The 19281-nt window shown below is 36.5% G+C and overlaps 1 protein-coding gene across 3 annotated transcripts; it reads left to right on the forward strand.

Annotated features, from left to right (window-relative positions):
- Positions 1 to 5022: 5022 nt before the first annotated feature.
- On the forward strand, positions 5023 to 19125 carry LOC128172194 (protein FAM214A-like). Of its 3 annotated transcripts, XM_052837974.1 has the most exons (13): positions 5023 to 5357; positions 7118 to 7311; positions 8161 to 8357; positions 10031 to 10087; positions 10199 to 10276; positions 10628 to 13022; positions 13332 to 13508; positions 13981 to 14054; positions 14316 to 14439; positions 15220 to 15378; positions 16805 to 16873; positions 17471 to 17637; positions 18255 to 19125. In XM_052837974.1, exons 1-13 carry the CDS (start codon positions 5342 to 5344, stop codon positions 18409 to 18411), a joined length of 3864 nt encoding a protein of 1287 aa, XP_052693934.1. In that variant the 5' UTR covers positions 5023 to 5341; the 3' UTR covers positions 18412 to 19125. The 3 variants fall into 3 exon arrangements, with proteins under 3 accessions (XP_052693934.1, XP_052693933.1, XP_052693935.1); XM_052837973.1 differs by lacking the exon at positions 10031 to 10087 and having other exon boundaries at positions 5024 to 5357; positions 10142 to 10276; XM_052837975.1 differs by lacking the exon at positions 10031 to 10087 and having other exon boundaries at positions 5084 to 5357; positions 10142 to 10276; positions 13332 to 13457; positions 18255 to 19124.
- The last annotated feature ends 156 nt before the right edge of the window (positions 19126 to 19281 follow it).

Below are 19281 nucleotides of genomic sequence, written 5' to 3' on the forward strand. Positions count from 1 at the left end.
TCTCGTGTTGTTTTGTTTTATAACTTGTATCATCAACTTTAAATGTTCTTTTTCAATTGAACCTATGTGAACTCTTGCTACGATTATTGATGTAGCTGTAAATAAAATGCACTGACAAACTTAACCTATCGATTATTGCTCGATTATTAATTTAGTTGTAAATAGACTGTTCTGACAAACTAAGCGCTACGATTATTGATGTAGCTGTAAATAAACTGCTATGACAAACTTAACCTATGGATTATTGCTACGATTATTGATGAAGCTCTAAAGAAACTGCTATGACAAACTAAACCTATCGATTATTGCTACGATTATTGATGTAGCTGTAAATAAACTGCTATGACAAATTTAACCTATCTATTAATGCTACGATTTTTGATGTAGCAGTGCTGACAAAGTAAACCTATCGATTAATGCTACGATTATTGATGTAGCTGTAAATAAACTGCTATGGAAAACTAAACCTTACGATTATTGCTACGATTATTGATGTAGCTGTAAATTAACTGCTATGAAAAACTAAACCTAAGGATTATTGCTACGATTATTGATGTAGCTGTAAATAAACTGCTATGACAAACTTAACCTATGGATTATTGCTACGATTATTGATGAAGCTCTAAAGAAACTGCTATGACAAAGTAAACTTATGGATTGTTGCTACGATTATTGATGTAGCTGTAAATGACAAACTTAAACTATCGATTAGTGCTACGATTATTGATGTAGCTGTAAATTAACTGCTATGAAAAACTTAAACTATCGATTATTGCTACGATTTTGATGTAGCTGTAAATAAACTGCTATGACAAATTTAACCTATCGATTTATGCATGATTATTGATGTAGCAGTGCTGATAAACTAAACCTATCGATTAATGCTACGATTATTAATGTAGCTGTTCTGACAAACTTAACCTATCGATTAATGCTACGATTATTGATGTAGCTGTAAATAAACTGCTATGACAAACTAAACCTATCGATTATTGCTACGATTATTGATGTAGCAGTTCTTACAAACTAGACATATCGATTAATGCTACGATTTTTGATGTAGCTGTTCTGACAAACTAAACCTATCGATTATTGCTACGATTAATTATGTAGCTGTTCTGACAAACTAAACCTATATTGATTAATGCTATGATTATTAATGTAGTTGTACTAACAAACTAAACCTATCAATTAATTAATTTATCACATAATTTACAATTTCTGTCCTCCGCCGGTTCTCCCTTGTAGCGGCCTGTTTCAATCCTATGGGGAAAGTTCACCACATCTAAACATTGGCAATTCATATAATTAGTGGTTATTCTTGTTGCAAACTAGATATTCAGGTGATATTTGGACTTCCGAGCGCTAATTCTAGTACTTAATAAAGAATCGGTTATAATATTAATCTTTCACAAAGGCATGACTTTTTACGACATTGGTTTGTTGAACAAGATCGTCCAAATTGTTTTGTAACAGAGATTTGAAGAAAATTCGAATTTGAGCATAACTTATAATCTTTTAAACAAAACAGTTATTTTCCTACATGTTTGTTGGCAAATGTTTTAATTTATTCATATTTGTAATTTAAAACTATATTTTTATATGCAAAAATAAGTTCATTTTCAATACTATGAATAAAATAAAGGAAAAGCATCCTCACGGGGGTACAAAACGCATGTGTGGTAGGAAGCTTCTGAAGACCATTGTAATTTATCAGTTGGTACCTAAAAACCGATTGATATGATTTAAAAATAATAAAACAAAAGTTGAAGTTTTAATTAAGAATAGTGTTAGTAACAGCTGTCTAACCTACCCTACCACTTCACTATTTAGGTAAAAGAGTTTACCGTATGTAAAAAGATAGAAAAGGTGTTACAGGCGGTGATTATAAAAGATTATAGAAACTTGATTAGGAAATGCAGTTTAAATATAAAAGCAAGAAATAGAGATCAACGGTAAGGCCGTCCTTATAAAGGTTTGTTTGGAATTGCCGCCTGGAGTTTTTTATACCCAGAAGGGAGGGAGGGAGGGGGATTTTTTGTAAAAGGATCTATTGCGAATAACAATTAAATTGACCTAAAGGGGAGATGGATTTCCCGAGAAAAAAATCACTTTTTAAAATCAATGTTTTTTTTCTTTTAAATCTTGTTATTTTCTATCGTACATGTTTCTAAATTTTTCGAATTTGCATTTTGAACCAATCATATTGCCCTTGCAATTTTATTTTTAATCTTCAAAGTTGGCTAAAAGAGCATTCTCTCAATAGTATATTTCTGCATGGTTTTTGGCCTAGAAATCCTTCAGGACCGACCTGCCCCTAAACATCTTAGATATTTTGATAAGTTTTGTTCATAGGAATAAATTCAGGTAGAATTTTGGGGGGCACTCCGGCCCTGGGGTTTAAATTTGCAAAAAAAAAAAACGACCAACATTTTGAAAACTGATTTTTATCATAGGGGTCTATATTTACAACACTATGAGTTGCTTCTGGATTGTTCAGTATAAGTTAAACCGCCGCGGCTATATGACACATGCGGGATGTTTTTGTGCCCTAGTTCGATTCCATATGTGGGCATACTTTTCTGTTTTTGAAGTTTAGGTTTGTATGAACACCGTTCTATTTTTATTTTTATACAGGATTGTGTATTTCGTATTTTACTACGATGTTCTTCCTTTAATGCACGTTTGGTCTTCCAATTGAAGACATTAAATTTTCACAAAGTATGTATGGAACTGAAAGCACTCAACCGTGACTATATACCTTAGTGTTAGCACGCTTTGTCAATTCAGTTGTATTAGACAATGATCCTTTCATGTGCAAATTCGGTTTCTAACACATATAATTTCATAAGGTGCCCAAATATTCAACAATTAAGAGCCAACATTTTTATCTAATGAAAAAAATCATAGACTTCACAGAACAATTCAATATCGTTTACACGTGAAGAAAAAACCATCAAGCCATGAGTGATTTTTATTACGTAGAATTACGTATACTCCCAATGATTTTCCAGAGCAGAGATATTTTTAAAGATTGCACGGACAGACGGGTGGATAAACGACCCGCGTGATTTGTTGAATTTAAAAAAAAGAGATTAATATTTCTATTCCCTTTATTATTTACAAATTCAGAAAATAACTTTGCATCTATACATTTATCAAACGATATTCAGTATTCCATATGAAACACATTGTGACGTCTATATAAAATCTAATAATAGAGAGGTTAAGCATTTGAACCTGCACGTCTACGGGTACGTGTGGCGCTACACGTATGTTTACACGTACCAAATTTAATTTACGTTTAATAAACTGTACGTGTAAGCGAACGTGTAAAATAATTAGATTTAACATTTTCAACATGTTCAGTTTACTTTTATTGTTTATGAAATAATTCTTTAAATTTGATGAAACCAAAAACACAGTCGTCCTTAATGTATCGTTTGCTTTACATAAAACAAGTCTGATATAAAGAAAGTCTGTATTTCCATTTAAAAATGCTACAAGTATTCATCTCCGTGTACTTTTGATTCCACACGTTTTGTACAACTTGTAGAATTACGCGGTATGCAGAATTTTTGACGTAATACACAAACATTAGGGGATTCCCCTAGTCACACGTACTCGTACACGTTCAAATGCTTAACCTCTCTAATAAGACAAATACGGTACGTATGCACGTATGTATGAAGGTTTATGCAATATCGGCGTGTACAAACATTGATTTAAAGTTTAATCCATTTTTTGTTAACAACAATAAGACTCGAGCTTTGTTTACATAACAATCAATTTTTACCTCTGTATCTCCCTTGTAACTTGACTTTAACATTCAATATTGTGGTCAATCATTTAAAATGCACCAGTAAACTATATTTTACATAAAAATAAAAATATTTTTTTAAATCTCAAATCGTGTCCAAGTCCCATTAATACTTTGGGATAATTTAAAAAAAATCCACAATCCGTGTTTGTGTGATTTATACAGTATTTTTATATAATCGTACTGGGTTTTTTTTTTTTTTGGTGTTTATTATTTTTTTTTACATTGAATGTTTTGTGTTTGTTATGCAGAAGTGTCTTGCAGTATTTAATTAAGGTGGTATTGGACACCTCCATGTTGTGACTTTAACTTTGACTGTGTACTTTATTGAAATGAACAATGAAATTAAGTGTAATTTTATAAATAGTTTATTTTTCAGAATTGTCCCCTAACAACGTAGCGCAGCGGATTAGAGTATGTTAGTCATGAGTTCGAATTCTTACCTTTACAAAAATTGTTTAAACGTTTTTTTTGGTCAAATATTGTAAAATTTGAAAACTCAAAAACGGTGACAGTATTTAAATCATAATGTACTTTAATCCACATTGGTTTCGACAGATGTACCATACAAACTTTTAAAATTGTTGTTGATATTCGGACATAAACTTATTTTTAATGGATGTCGTACATTTTTTTCAGTCTAGTTTGTCATGCAATGATTTTCATTTTTGATGGACAATTTGATTAGCATGGACTTTCAACAACTCTACATAGGCGATTCGGATGGTTATGTGGTCCGAATTGTCTGAGGGTCGACATCTTTGAATACCTCAAATTTGATAACTGGGGGAGTTAAAGAATACCGAAATCACGGCCATGTTTACCGATATATTGATTTATTTCTAGATGACCCCTTATATTTCATAAGTCAGTGACTCGTTCTAGAGTGTGTTGAACTGATTATTTCATCGAAAATGTAATTTCACGTTCTAAAACTTAAGATCCGCCTCTAATAAATAAGAGAGTAACGTCCCTTCGAAATCTCAAACAATAACAAAAGCAAATCTTTTCATAAGAGCACCTGTTGAAATAAAAAAAAATGTATTTCATCGTCCTTGATTTTTTAGCAATACGATGGCATACTCTTTTGTTTTTAATTAATTTTTGTGCAGTGAAAAATATGAGAGAGAAAATTTCGTCTGTCCGAAGGAGTTCAAAGGTCAGCCTGATCAGCTGTCAAATTTTCTGTACGGTTAAAGAGAAACTCTGTCGTTAAAACGTGAATGTAAAGACACCGAATGAAATATTTACTTCCCTAGAATTTAAGTAAAATTCGGATCCTTTTCTTTATTCAACTTAAAAACACCGAAAAATACCATCGACGATCGGTATCACGTGACCTTGGAAGTTTTCGTAAACAGAACGGAGAAGGCGAAACAGATGGACGACCGAAAAATCGCGTGAAAATTCCATATTTGGGGGCAATAATCGGCATTCCTTGGCGAGAGGAATGTAGTATGACTGTCTGTCTATCTGTGTGAGCGCAAGATGCGGTAAAAAGTCGGGAGATTGGAGAGAAATATGAAGCCCGGAACAGGTATGTATGCCAGATCTCTGAACTCGTCTACGTGGTGAACACGGACAGATAGACGGGTATCGGTCAGTGTGATTGATGAGGGGTGGTGGGGGGAATAGAGGGGAGTGTTTAGTAAGCCTGATTTACGGAGAGACCGTGTATAGGTCGATATCTCCTTGTTCCATTGTCAAGTCTACTCGTTGTCCAGTGTGAGTCATAGGAAACAGCTGATTGGTTGATAGGGCACAGCATACAAAACCCAACCCCCAGGGTCAGAAACCCCCACCCACAGCATACAACACCCCAACCCCCAGAGTCAAGAATCCTCAACCACTTGGACATATACACCATCGGGATTACATACCCCCACCCATAGGTAAATATATGCCCCCCCCCCCTCCCTCGGGATTAAACTGTTGACGTATATTTCTCCTATAAACACTTGATCCTGTGACGAACATTTCATGTATACAGCCCAACCTTTACTCACACACATTTGAGGGAGCTGCTACCCCACTTCGGTAGAATTTAATTACTTTACTGACATTTCTATGTATATATATAACTCACAGACCCCAGACATACGACAGATAAGTTTTCTTGATTAATACAGAGACAACCTCTATCTAGTAAACATACATTTCCCCCTCCCCCCGGTTAAACCATTTTATCAGGCACACTCGAACACGCTATCCTTCGATATCTATTGAAAGTTGTTTCCATAGTAATAGGTCACTCAGTAATTATCACCAATAGTAATTAACGAGTGTTTGTCGGAAGATCATAAGTCCCTGGTTCAAATCCCTGATGTACACATGCCTAAGTGGTAACAAGTGATTGCCGAGTGATCGTAAGTCCCTAGTTCAAATCTCTCTTTCGGCTCACGAAGTATGAGTCTGTGTTTGTGTCATTGTCCCAATCTAAGCCATGGTCCACAGTTCTTATGTTGGCTATTTGTCTACTAGAACACACACAGGGGTACACACAGCATTCCTTAAGTAATGATAGTCACATGTGTATCACGTCTAGACCCATTCCAATTTTAAACACACTAATCAACTTGACAACATCAGCATTAACGTTACGTTTCATGTAAACCATGATCGGACAGTTAGAGGCTATATCATATCATGTCTGAGGTCAACCTCCTTCTAAGCTTAAAGTGGTACGGGTTATCCCCTTCATAGCAAAATAAACAATAAAATCAAGTATTATAAATTTGATATTTTTTCTTACCATATATTGTTAACTAAGAGCTTAGGACAATTGGTTAGAGCGTTTACTACATTCGAATCCAAAAGGGGCTTTTATGATTTTTCAACTTTTTCAAAAAACTTTAAAACATATTTGGGGACAAATATAATTGTAAAATTCGAAAATGTAAAATTATTCTCATTGTTCTGTACTTTTATCCAAAATTAATATTTACAAGTGTACGTCCCTTGCCACCTTAACCAGCAGTTGTCATTGACAAGAATATTTAACCAATCTAGCAAGACTGGAAACAGCTGAACTGCTGAGTCACATGGCTGAATGGTACTGATGTTATAATGCTTGTATCTGTAGTGAAGGTTTAACAAAACAGTTGTTGACCGGGATTTGGGCAACATGTGATTTGTTTGACCCTCAGACAGAAATGTTGACCTTAGTCGTCTGCCTTGGCCAACATTTCTGTCTTCTGGTTCCAACAAATCTCTCCCTGTAGAATCATTGCATGTTCTTTGATCATAGTTTGTTCTCTCTTTGTACATGTTAGGAGTAATATTTGTTGTTTGTTGAAGAATCATCAGAGATGGAGGATTACGTCTGGGACCCAGTTGCTATGTTTGTTGATGTAGGAATTCTGATTGTTGAGGCCCGGACTCCCGACCTGTCACTGAAAGGTCGAATTGAGGGACCCCACTGTCCCCACCCACACGGAGGTCAGGGGGTCAAGGTCAAAGATCTCCACCGCTGTGACCTTCATCGTGAGCAGGTAACTTAACAAAGGTCATCCTCTAGAGGTCACTGGGGTCACTCTGTGATTACTGATGATCAGTCTTTGAACATTAGAACTTTACTGTAAATTCCTTATTAAAAGCGAGGAATTAATATCCGCGTAAAAAAACGAGAAACCTATCTTGCGAATTTTAAAATCTTGCTTTTAATTTTTGGACATATGTAAACTACATGAAAGTATGATAAAATATCCGCATTTGCGATTTATTATTCTGACTCGTGATTTGGTGAAAAACCCTTGAATCGCGGAATTAAATACTCGTGTTTAATAAGGAATCTACAGTAATATTTTTATGTCAAATAACTACTCATGAGCAGACTTAGAATTTATCAAATCTGGTATTTGATAATTGTAAAGGAAATAGGAGATTTCATGCCCCCTTTTCCATTAAACACCCCACAAGGATTCCTCATTGTTAGATGAATTCTGTTCAGATCTGCCCACCTAGCCCCTATATATATTAATGTATGCATTAGTTCCATCAAAATACTTAGCCAGTAGGACTCTTGGGTTTACCAAAAAGGCAGTTTAAAATTACTGTTTATGTTGAGCATTATTTTTTTGGATTTCAGTTTAGATTGGTTTACATAATTTAGCCATTTGTGTTATATTTCTATGCATGATGCCTTATCCGATCAATTAAGTGTAACATAATTGATAACAATAAATTGTATTAAGAATGACAATAACATACATATGGCATCAACCGCTGAGTGAAAACTCAGCCTGTCTCATGTTACAGATATCCGTGTGTTGTTTATTTGTTGTGTAATGTTATTTATGATGATGTATGCGTTGTAATTTGGTCTGTTTTATACCCGTCAGTGTCGTAGAGCGGATCAGATACAGACCCTGATTACCGGACTGTCTCGTAACCACATACCCCTCAACCTAGACGTCCTGCTCCTGCCGGGCTGTGATCATGGTCAGCGAGAGGCTTGTACTGTGGAGGGAAGCTCTGTCGGAAGTAACGACGACCTGATTCTGTTAGAGCGATGGGAAGTCTCACTGCAGCAGAAGAGGTCAGTGTTGTCCTCTGTCTAAACGTAACCCCAGTGTTGTCCATTATATAGTCATACACGTGCTCTGAAGGAGAGTGGGGTATACTGCTAAACTCGTTTATAGCAAATTTCAAGGGCTCGGAGAAAATACTTTGTAGGTATTTAGGACACCATGTGTAGATGTGCATATAACAGGGAAATTCTGATTCCATTATTTTCCTGGGAATTACTGTGGAATCATTAAATTTCGTGGGGGACAATTTTCGTGGATTGCTTAAATTTTACAGGTTCGAGGGGACGTAATTTCGTGTATTTTCGTATACATACAAAAAGATTATGACTTTATAGCCCATGTTTATTAGTTCGTGGGGGTGTATATTCGTGGATGAGAGGTAGCCACGAATTCCACAAAAATTGAGCTACCACGAAATCTAATGATTCCACAGTATGGCCCTTTTGAACTTGAATATTGGCCACCTATTGTACATAACAATGAACAGTTTGTAAGTGCAACTCCGCTTACACCACTGCAAGGAACTTGGTGAAAGTTACTAGGCATTTAGGAGATAATATTTAAATGTGCATATAACCAGGAAATTCTGATTCCTTTTTTTTCTGAGAATTTCATCCCGTTTGAACATTGGAATTTTTTTTTCAAAATAGAATAAAGCACATCTGAGCAGGCCTCTCTCAGAGGGCTGGGAGGGGATGAAATTCTGAAAATTTAATTTTATGTGGCTTTTTGTGAAGCATTGTCAAGTAATGGGGAAGCATGGGGTGTGTAAGCTTGCTCACGTTTTTCTTTCATTATAGATGTGTGTACTTACTACTAGTACTAATGCTGCTTTCTGTCCTTTGTTTATATTATTCATTGACCAGTTTACTGATCTTAATTTGTATATAAACTGATACAATATAGTCTGTCCCAAGTTATTGCTTCCATCACTTTTTGATGATTTTTAATAAAAATACACATACCTGTGAAAGAAATACATTTGAAATCGTTGAAAGGGAATATATCCAAGATATCTTCATTGAACAATTATCCTTTTTCACTCATAAAAATTAACAGGAACAAAAACAAATTCTTACAGAGATATATAATAGAAAATGTTTACATCTTTTCTCCATGAAGTACTCGGGATACCTCGCGCAATTTTTTAACGTTATCATCCATGCTTATTAATGGCTGATGCAATGCAAAATATCCGTAGACTTTCTATTTTCGAATGTGTATTGAAACCTGAAGCGATCGAGGGGGTGTTTCAAAACAGATAATCTGGACATTTTTCATATAAGTGGATGAATGTAGTTTGAACACAAAGGTACATGTATTTATGATTATCAAAATATCAAGCAAAAAGTGGTGGAAGCAAAAACTGGGGACAGAGTATAGTGGTTGTGATGGACACCAGGATACTTATCAAGATTGCTTGACTCAATCTGAACTAACTGTCTGTACTATGTTACAGGAGTGACCGACAGGATCCACTGAGGGTGACGGGGCGGTTCCTCCTCCAGGCCCTGAGGTCTTACCTCCATTTCTCTAACTGTTTGTACTAACTGTTTGTACTATGTTACAGGAGTGACCGACAGGATCCACTGAGGGTGACGGGGCGGTTCCTCCTCCAGGCCCTGAGGTCTTACCTCCATTTCTCTAACTGTTTGTACTAACTGTTTGTACTATGTTACAGGAGTGACCGACAGGATCCACTGAGGGTGACGGGGCGGTTCCTTCTCCAGGCCCTGAGGTCTTACCTCCATTTCTCTAACTGTTTGTACTAACTGTGTGTACTATGTTACAGGAGTGATCGACAGGATCCACTGAGGGTGACGGGGCGGTTCCTCCTCCAGGCCCTGAGGTCTTACCTCCATTTCTCACAGCTCAGCTCCTGGCTCATCTCACTACAGGGTTGTCTGCCCCTGCAGGTTGTCTACAGGTGTGTATTGACATAAACAATTGATTAGACATACAACACAAAACATGTATACAGGAACTGTTTTATTGGCATTTTTTTTTGTCAAGTTTTTTGTTAACAACCTTTTTTATTAGGTTTTACTCCCCTGTAGAACTAATGATGCTTATTTGTTGATGGCTGTTTATTTTGTAGGGTTGTACATTTTTAAATTTGTAGAATTACTTATGGCTGTTTTCATGTTAAAGGCTGTTTATTCTGTCAAGTTTTACTCCCCTGTATAGTTAATGATGTTTATTCATGGCTGTTTACTTTGTCAGGTTGTACTCCCCTGTATAGTTAGTGATGTTTATTTATGGCTGTTTACTTTGTCAGGTTGTACTCCCCTGGAGAATCTGAGGTCCATGGATTTACCTCCCCTGCGGAGAGACACAGTTTCCCGGTGGCTGACCTGGGGGCGGAGTTACTCCGGGTGTCTGTGGCCTCCCTGCCCAGACTCGCCCAGATCCCTACACTGCTGTGTCAGGATAGCAAGAACGGGGGTCGCAGGAAAAAACACAGTCCTGATCTTCTTGATGGGTCAAAGGTCAAGCAGAGTCCTGATCTCTGTGATAGGTCGGAGGTCAAGGATGAAGCTCCTATTTACAAGTCTGGTGCTGAGGCCTTTGTCCCAGAGGGAATGTGGAGCAAGAAGACAGAAGAACTAAGGAGAACCTCCCCAGAGCTATTTCAGGATCAGAGAACCAGTTTAACTGAGGATCATCAGAGGACCAGCTTAAAAAGGCAGGGCCAAGAGCTAGGAGCTATTCCAAAAAAGAAAAACTTGGCTTACAAGACTCAGGAGGCACACGCTGCCGCTAAGCCTCCAATAGTGAAGAGGTTAGAGGGGAGTGGACCAGTGGAGAGGTTGGCTGGTTCCCCTGCCTCAGAATTAAAGAAGTCGTTCAAAGCTCGACCCTTGCCCCTTGCGTCTGACAAAGGGGACAATGAGATGGACTCTGATTTTCTAGTCCGCCGTCTGCCTAGTCCTAAAGTTCTGTTTACAACGGCCGGGAAATCCACACAAAAAATCTACAAGAAGCGCCACCTGGATTTGAGTTCCCCGGAGTGTGCGGATAAACAGGTACTTGCCAGTAAAATCTCTGGCCTGGTCAGACCCCTCAAAGCCGAGGACTTGGAGAGTTACCTTACCAGCATTTCCTCACATCAATCAGGGAAGCCTATAGGAACCAGTTTAAGCAACATTCCCACAATGCATTGTGATTTTTATTTTGGAGATAAGATGTTTCCTTCACACAATGAACATGCACTGAAAACTCTTTTACAGGAGAGCTCTGTTTCACCGTGGCTAAAGCAGTCAGAGAAGGATGGAGAGTCGGACACTCCAACAACAAAACAGAGCCGATCTCAAAGATCTGTAGTGTGTAACCTGCAGGAAAAACTAGCTCAGGAATCTCAGCATTCTTCTTCAGAGAAAGCACAAACCTGTATTACGTACCAACATTCTCCGGAATTCCCTGAGAGCGGAGAAGAGTGGGGATTTATGAAGGAATGGAAAACTGAAGTTTACCCAGCAAATAAGAAAAAAAATCGTGGAGAATCAAGTTCTAAAACACAGAAGCCATCAAAGAAGGTTGAAACACATGATAACCACAGAAATGGGGACAACACAGCCACATTCATTCCCACAGACTGTGTTGTAACGTGTGATAAAGATGATAGAAACAGAGATAAGAGAATTCCAGATAAAATAACAGATGTCTCATGCCACTCTCTATCCCTGTTTGATGACTTTGTAGATGACATCAATGACATTCAGTCTGGCTCTAGTGCTTCGTTAACCAATATACCTTGTGTCAACAGTAGGTTATATTCTCCACAAAATGGACGACCCGTAGACTCATTGTCTTCACAACCTTCACCTGTGTATTCTACAGAGAAGTCTAAACAGGAGCACTGTCCCAATCAAAATAAAACTCATGAATTTCAGAACGAGGCTCATCAGGTTCAATATGAGGCTAATCTTGGTCATAAATATTCAGACTTTAGACCAAGTTTCAAAAAGAGTTTTTCTGAGCCAGAGATGCTGGGAAACCAGTTGAGTCTGAGTCAGCTGAATGATTTAAAGCTTTCACCTGATGAGAATCTGGCAGATTTAGATTCTGTGTTATCGAGATCATTCCACGATATCTTGTGTTTGGACAAGTCCTCCAGTGACTCGACTCCTACCAACAGCTTGTTGAATTCCAACGGGTTCCAGCAGTACGGTGAACAGGACGATGCTTCAGTTGATGAGGTCAAAACACTCAGAAATAAACACTTGATGAACCAAGATCTACTGGTCTCGGATAGCTATGTAAATTGTAAGTCCGGCATGGTCATGGAAAGTACTCAGAATTGTGTTCAGAATAACGGTGTTACTACTGTCAGTTCCACTCCTGCAAAAACTGTGTCTCACTGTGAGGAGACAGAGTCTGAGGAAACTGTGGTTCTAAATAATGGGAACCTTGATGATACCTCAAACAGCTGTCATAAAGAAAGAAATGGAGTTATAAGTGATAGTATAAAAAATGGATTCCTGATGGGAGCATCAGAAAAACCCATAAAAACTGGAGTCATGGGATGTGAACTGAGAACAGGCAAGGAGAATGGATCATGTAAAGATGAGAAGAGATGTAATAAGAACACTGTGGAGGAAGAAAGTCTGCAGGTGAAGAAATCTCTGTGTACACAGCTCCTGAAGAAGGAACTTCATCGAACCAACAAGGGGGTGAGCTAGCCATTCTTTATTACTCACACAAATGGGCTAAGCTCGCTATTTTTTGTTACTTAGTACACAAATGGGGTAAGGACTTCAGATATCTTAGTTATTCTATAATGTTTAAAAAAAGGGGAGAGTGGCTGAGATATTGTAGCAAGGCTTGTTGCCATAACACAAAATTCCATTACAGTAATTTAATATAACTGTTCTATCACTGCATAACTCATGCAAAGGCTGTTTGTCATGGTTTGTATTTTGTAAATTTGTTAATTTCATGGTTTTATAAGTTTGTAACTTTGTATCTTTCATGGTTTGTAGGGCCGTAATGAAATCCAGACAAAGTATCCCTCCCGGGAGCAAGTTCACCATTTCCAGAGGAATCTAAAGGAATCCTCTAACATGATGTTTAACTCCAGTACGGGTCTTCCCTCCCGATCTAGTCCTGTAAGTAACTTGTTCAACTCCAGTACAGGTCTCCCCTCCCGATCTAGTCCTGTAAGTAACTTGTTCAACTCCAGTACGGGTCTCCCCACCGATCTTGTCCAGTAGGTACTTTGATCTGAGATAATTGTGTTGGGAAGGATATGTTTGCTCCACTGTCTGTAGTGACACACTGTCAGTAGTCAGAGGGTTGTGGGTTGGAACAAGAATCATGTATTTTAATTATTAATTGAAACAGGGATAATTAAAATTAGACATTCCCAGAGAGAGAGAGAGAGAGAGAGAGAGAGAGGAGAGAGAGAAAGGGACAGACAGACAGAGAGGGACAGAGAGAGAGAAAAACATCATTTTGTTCATAATGTTCATTCCTCTTCAGTTTAGGAAAATGGACATAGAATGGATTATTACAGTGTCATTGTTTAAAATATAATCAGTGTTAATGATGCAATCAGTGTTAGTGATGCAATCAGTGTTAATGATGTAATCAGTGTTAATGATATTATTAATGATTTTGTGTATGTATCAGGCTCCACTGAAGAGGAGAGCAGTGGGAAGATTTGACTATGACAATACCCTGGTCAACTCTACAGCCATCAAAAAGTAGGGCTCTTTGTCTACTTCATGATACATAATGTTCTCATATACTGTAGGTTATATTGGCAAACATGAATGAAACTTTGCAGATTTTCTATGAAGCAATCATTGGATTAGTTTATGCAGATCATAACATTGCAGTTTTTTTGTGTTTTGTATTTGGCAATTCCATAACGTTATGTGGAAAAGAATATATAAATGAATCTTGTCAACTTTGTTAATTTTTATAAGCAAAAAAAGAAGTTAAATTTTTGCAATTATTTACAGTGCTTTGTCTTGCTCCAAACTGACCTTCGAGTCGGAAAGTTCAAGGTCAGTTGTGGTTACGCCTGACCGGACATTGAGTACATCTGCACCTGCTTCTACCAACTGCCTGCTGGGAAACTTTGAGGTCAGACTTTATTTACTTAGTTGACATTGATAAAATAATTACACAATGCTCGTCAAAATCATTGCCTCTCTTTTTAACATTGTCTTCTATGAGTAGAACCTTTCACATCCAAATTTAGTATAGTGTACATTTTGAAAGTCCAAATCGCTCTTGCATTACATCATAAACAGTAAAGACTTTGAGTCTTAATCTGAAAACTGATGTTTGTCAATTTGTTTTGCTATGGAAAAATTTATAAATACATTTCCTTGCTTTTGGCATGTTTAAGGTAGAAAACCTACTGTAATTGGTCAAAAAAGAAAAGCAAATTAATAGCTGATTGGCTCCTATGCCAAGTCTGAGGAACAAACCCTACTATGGGCATGGTGCCTGAGGCTAAGGCCTGCTGTGATAGGTCAATATAGACATAGTGCCTGAGGCCTGCTGTGATTGGTCAATATAAGCATAGTGACTGAGGCTAAGGCACCCATGATTGGTCAATATAGGCATGGTGCCTGTGGCCAAGGCCTGCTGTGATTGGTCAATATAAGCATAGTGACTGAGGCTAAGGCACCCATGATTGGTCAATATAGGCATGGTGCCTGAGGCCAAGGCCTGCTGTGATTGGTCAAACTGTGTCTTTGTGCAAATCTTCATTGTGTTCGTTGACCAGATGAGTGTTTGATGTTACATTGTTATTATAAGAGCCTGTGTTGAACAGCCATATGAAGGTGATATGCATTGTCTTGATTATGTAAACACTGTTGTTGGTAAATAATACATCATTAATGTTGTTTGTAGGAGTCGGTGTTGAATGGGAGGATCGAGCCAATCGGTGTGGTGGATGGATTTACCTGTGACATCGGGGCCGGGGGATCCTTCTGTCCCAAACACGTGTCACTTCCTGTCACTGCCTACTTCTTCCAGCTGTCTGATGACAACGCCCCCTCACCCTACCTGGTAACTTAAAGTGATAAATCACATAGTATAACCGTACCTGGTAACTTATAGTGATAAATCACATATTATTATCCTACGTGGTAACTTATAGTGATAAATCACATATTATTACTCTACCTGGTAACTTATTGGGATTAATCACATATGATTACCATCATACTTGCCAACCTCTAACATGTGAAAATCTGGTCATGACCAGATTTGGAAAGTAAAAAATCTGGTCATAGCGCGTAACGACATTCACGACATATTTATCATGCATTTCATAGGTATATACAATAGAAATATGTGTTAAAACTTATGTGTAGTACTTATTGCAAAGAAGCATTTTAACTAACAGTTGCTGATTTTGAATTTTGTAAAGTTATCTGACACAGAAAATGGTAGGTTGTGTTCAGCTAAAAAAAAATGCAAAAAGAGTTTCTGCTACATTAACCTTGCTTTTGAACTCTGTAAATGATGGCAATAAAGTTTTAAGTGACTTGGAAGACTTTTGTGTATTAAAAAGCATTCTATACATGAGTGACGACTTAGCGTTTTTGCATGTTTAGTCAGATCATTTTGGGCACAAAATCCAATATTCAAATGTGCGTTACACAGAACGCAAAAGCCTCGTTTTGTACTCGATTACTTTGTTTTACCTATGGGAATTCATTTTCCCAGATATGTTGATGGGTACAAAAATATCGTTTTCTTTTTGTTGGTTTTGATTCCGCTGGCCCCGATGAAGACCTTTTCTTATTGGAAACCATCACATTTAATGATTTAAACCTTCGCTTAGTCAAAACAACTCACGATAATAATTACACTTAATCAGTTAATGTGTCTGTTATAGCCATCGGCATTGTTTACGCGTTACGTAAATCCAAACTCAGATTGGGTTCATAACTGGAAGTCAAATGCGCAACGTAATTTATGAACCAAATCCGGAAATCGGGAGATTTTTGGGTTGTTCGACACAAATCGGGTGAAAAGCATGACCCGCCGGGTCATAAAAAATAATCGGGTGAAGGGTTGAAAAATCGGGTGTGACCCGACGAAATCGGGTCAGTTGGCAAGTATGATTACCATACCTGGTAACTCATAGTGATTAATCACATATCATTACCGTACCTGGTAACTTATAGTGATAAATTACATATTATTACCCTACCTGGTAACTTATAGTGATACATAAGATATTATTATCCTACCTGGTAACTTATGGTGATATATCACATATTATTATCACACCTAGTTAACCTTAATTAATAAGTCACAAATTATTGCTTTTGTACATTGTGTAAAAAAAAGTGTCAACTTATTTTACCATAGTTTTTTTATTTGCATGACATGAAGGAATTTTTCATCACTAAAAATCAAATACAAAAAATATGTGTATTTTAGAATTATTGTTTGTATAAAATGTTTTTGATTTTGATTATAGGGCCATATAAACCTGGAAAGCATAGGGAAGAAAGGCTACCACATCCCAAAGTGTGGCACCGTACAGGTGGTAAGTGACTGACTTTGTGTTTTTTTATTGACAATGAATACGAGAGGAAGTAAGGCGTATAGTAGTACAGATATGAGAAAGCAGATTGTAAGATGTATATTGGCAGCTCCATACATTTACAGTTTGTATTAAAATAAAAGATAATGTAGATTTGTGTTTGAACAAGCTTGCCTTGAAACACTAGAGATAAAGAAACGTGTTTGTTTTAAAAGTATCACTTTTTATCAGATTTGAAAGAAATTCTTGAAATAATTAATCATGTGTATTTGTTTTCAATGCAGTTTCTTTTATTTAATAAATTTGTTAATTATTACAAGATTTATTAAAGGTGAATAAAAGAATAACAGTTTCATAATAAGCTTGTTTTCTTTGTTTCTGTTTCATTATATCGGTTTTCTGTAGTATCCCTACAATATACTTAAACATTTGGAACAGAATTATATTATTTCAGAATGCATTTAATTAATTAATATTTAATAATGAAGATATTCTTATTATAATTTTGCAGGTTCTTTATGAATTTATATAAAATCAAGTTGTACATAAACATGATCACATTTGATATATTGATCACTAATACTTTTGTTTTTTATGCAGACTTTATTTAATCCAAACAAGACGGTCATCAAAATGTTTGTTGTCATGTATGATCTCAGTGATATGCCGCCACATTGTCAAACATTCCTCCGACAGAGAACAGTGTATATGCCAGTAGAAGAAAACAGTTCTCAGCCATCCTATCTCAGATATCTCATTCATCTCAGGTCAGGCTCTCTGTATACATAAATATCTAGCACTTTATTGTACTGAGATTTTAATCTCGAGTTAGGCTTTCTTTATAAATCAATTATTTCAGATATCTCATTCATCTCAGGTCAGGCTCTCTGTATATCTCAGATATCTCATTCATCTCAGGTCAGGCTCTCTGTATAGATCATACATCTTAGATATTCATCTCGGGTCAGGCTTTCTGTATAAATTAATTCTTTGTTTAATAAATTTTGCCATTTAAGACTATGTAAAAATAATTGTGAACAAATGTTATTTTGTCACTGAAAATCAGTTATCGCATACCTTTATTCTGTTGGCATTTGATTTAGTGAATCGATTCCAGAAGAAAATGCAAAACTTAAAGTAGATGTTCTTATAACATTAAGTTTTAGTGAATCGATTCCAGAAGAACTTTCTTATAACATTAAGTATTTAAAAAGTAAACTCTGATTTGCCATGCTTCTTTTCCAAATCAAGAACAGTGTATAAGATTTCCCTTCTACCTCTCCTTTCCATGTGTTTCTAACTACATTGATTCTATATCTATGTTGATTCTATATCTAAACTACGTTGATTCTTTATCTCTAACTAGCATGACTCTATATTTCAGGTTTGCTAGTTCCAAATCTGGCAAGATCTTCCTCCACACAGACATAAGGGTGCTGTTTGCCAGGGACAAGTTTGAATTTGACCCCAGTGTCGCTAAATATGAACTTCGATCCTTCACTGAGGTGCCCTCTAACCCCAAGTTCTCCCCCCGCAGGTGACGAGGGCCAATATTAGGTCAAAGGTCGTGTGTGTGAGAATGGGGTTTGATAAACAATGATTGGGTTGGGTGTACTTGTTTCGGGTGAAAGTGATTCACACATGTTGTAACGTGTGACTTTGCATGTGATAATTTATAGTTAAGTTATTGTGAGAAGATTTTAGGATGAAGTGTGGATGCCAGTGCTTTTGTATTGAACTATGTGATGTCCCGGATACGGATTTGATTTACGTTGTATGAGATGATCATATAGCTTTTTATTCAATTGTTAAAATATTTTGTCCGTTTTCTGTTTATGAAAGTAAAAAATGTATATCATCCTGTCTATTAACACTGTTTCTGATCTTATCTCTAAGATTAAAGCAATTACTTCTTAGAAAGTTAAGATTTTGATTGAAAGCAGAAAACGTCCTGACATCCAGGATAGGTGACTTGTTTGTAACGTTTTACGAGAATATATGACATTATTTATTTACAAGAGAAATGATACTTGCTCATTTATCTGATATTTGTTTCTCTCTCTATGTTTCTTTCCCTTTCTATTTTGTTTCATATCTTTGGAATTTATGCTACTTTTATTGAATTGTTTTGATTTAATTTTAGTATGGTCTGTTCTGTTTAGAGTTATGAAAGATTACATGGTTTTTTAAAACAGTTATGAATGATGCCTGCTTTGTGCTGAAAATAAACATACTAAAAACAAAGTTATCTTTTTTAAATTGTGTACAATCGTGCAGGTTTGTGTTATTTTTGAATTTAACTTGTAATAAAAATGAGCGTGAAGTATCAGCATTGAAATCAAAACATAAAACGATCTTTTCTAGATCTTTTACCGAAATTTCGCTTTCTTAAAAAGATTATATATAGGGAA

This window comes from Crassostrea angulata, chromosome 2, assembly GCF_025612915.1.
Source record: "Crassostrea angulata isolate pt1a10 chromosome 2, ASM2561291v2, whole genome shotgun sequence".
In the NCBI taxonomy this organism is placed as follows: Eukaryota; Metazoa; Mollusca; class Bivalvia; order Ostreida; family Ostreidae; genus Magallana; species Magallana angulata.

Bases quoted from the DNA above. Each gene is read 5' to 3' on its own strand.
- LOC128172194 (XM_052837974.1), top strand. The intron at 14,055-14,315 runs GTAGGGCTCTTT...AATTATTTACAG, and splicing joins AACTCTACAGCCATCAAAAA to TGCTTTGTCTTGCTCCAAAC. The intron at 15,379-16,804 runs GTAACTTAAAGT...TTTTGATTATAG, and splicing joins ACGCCCCCTCACCCTACCTG to GGCCATATAAACCTGGAAAG.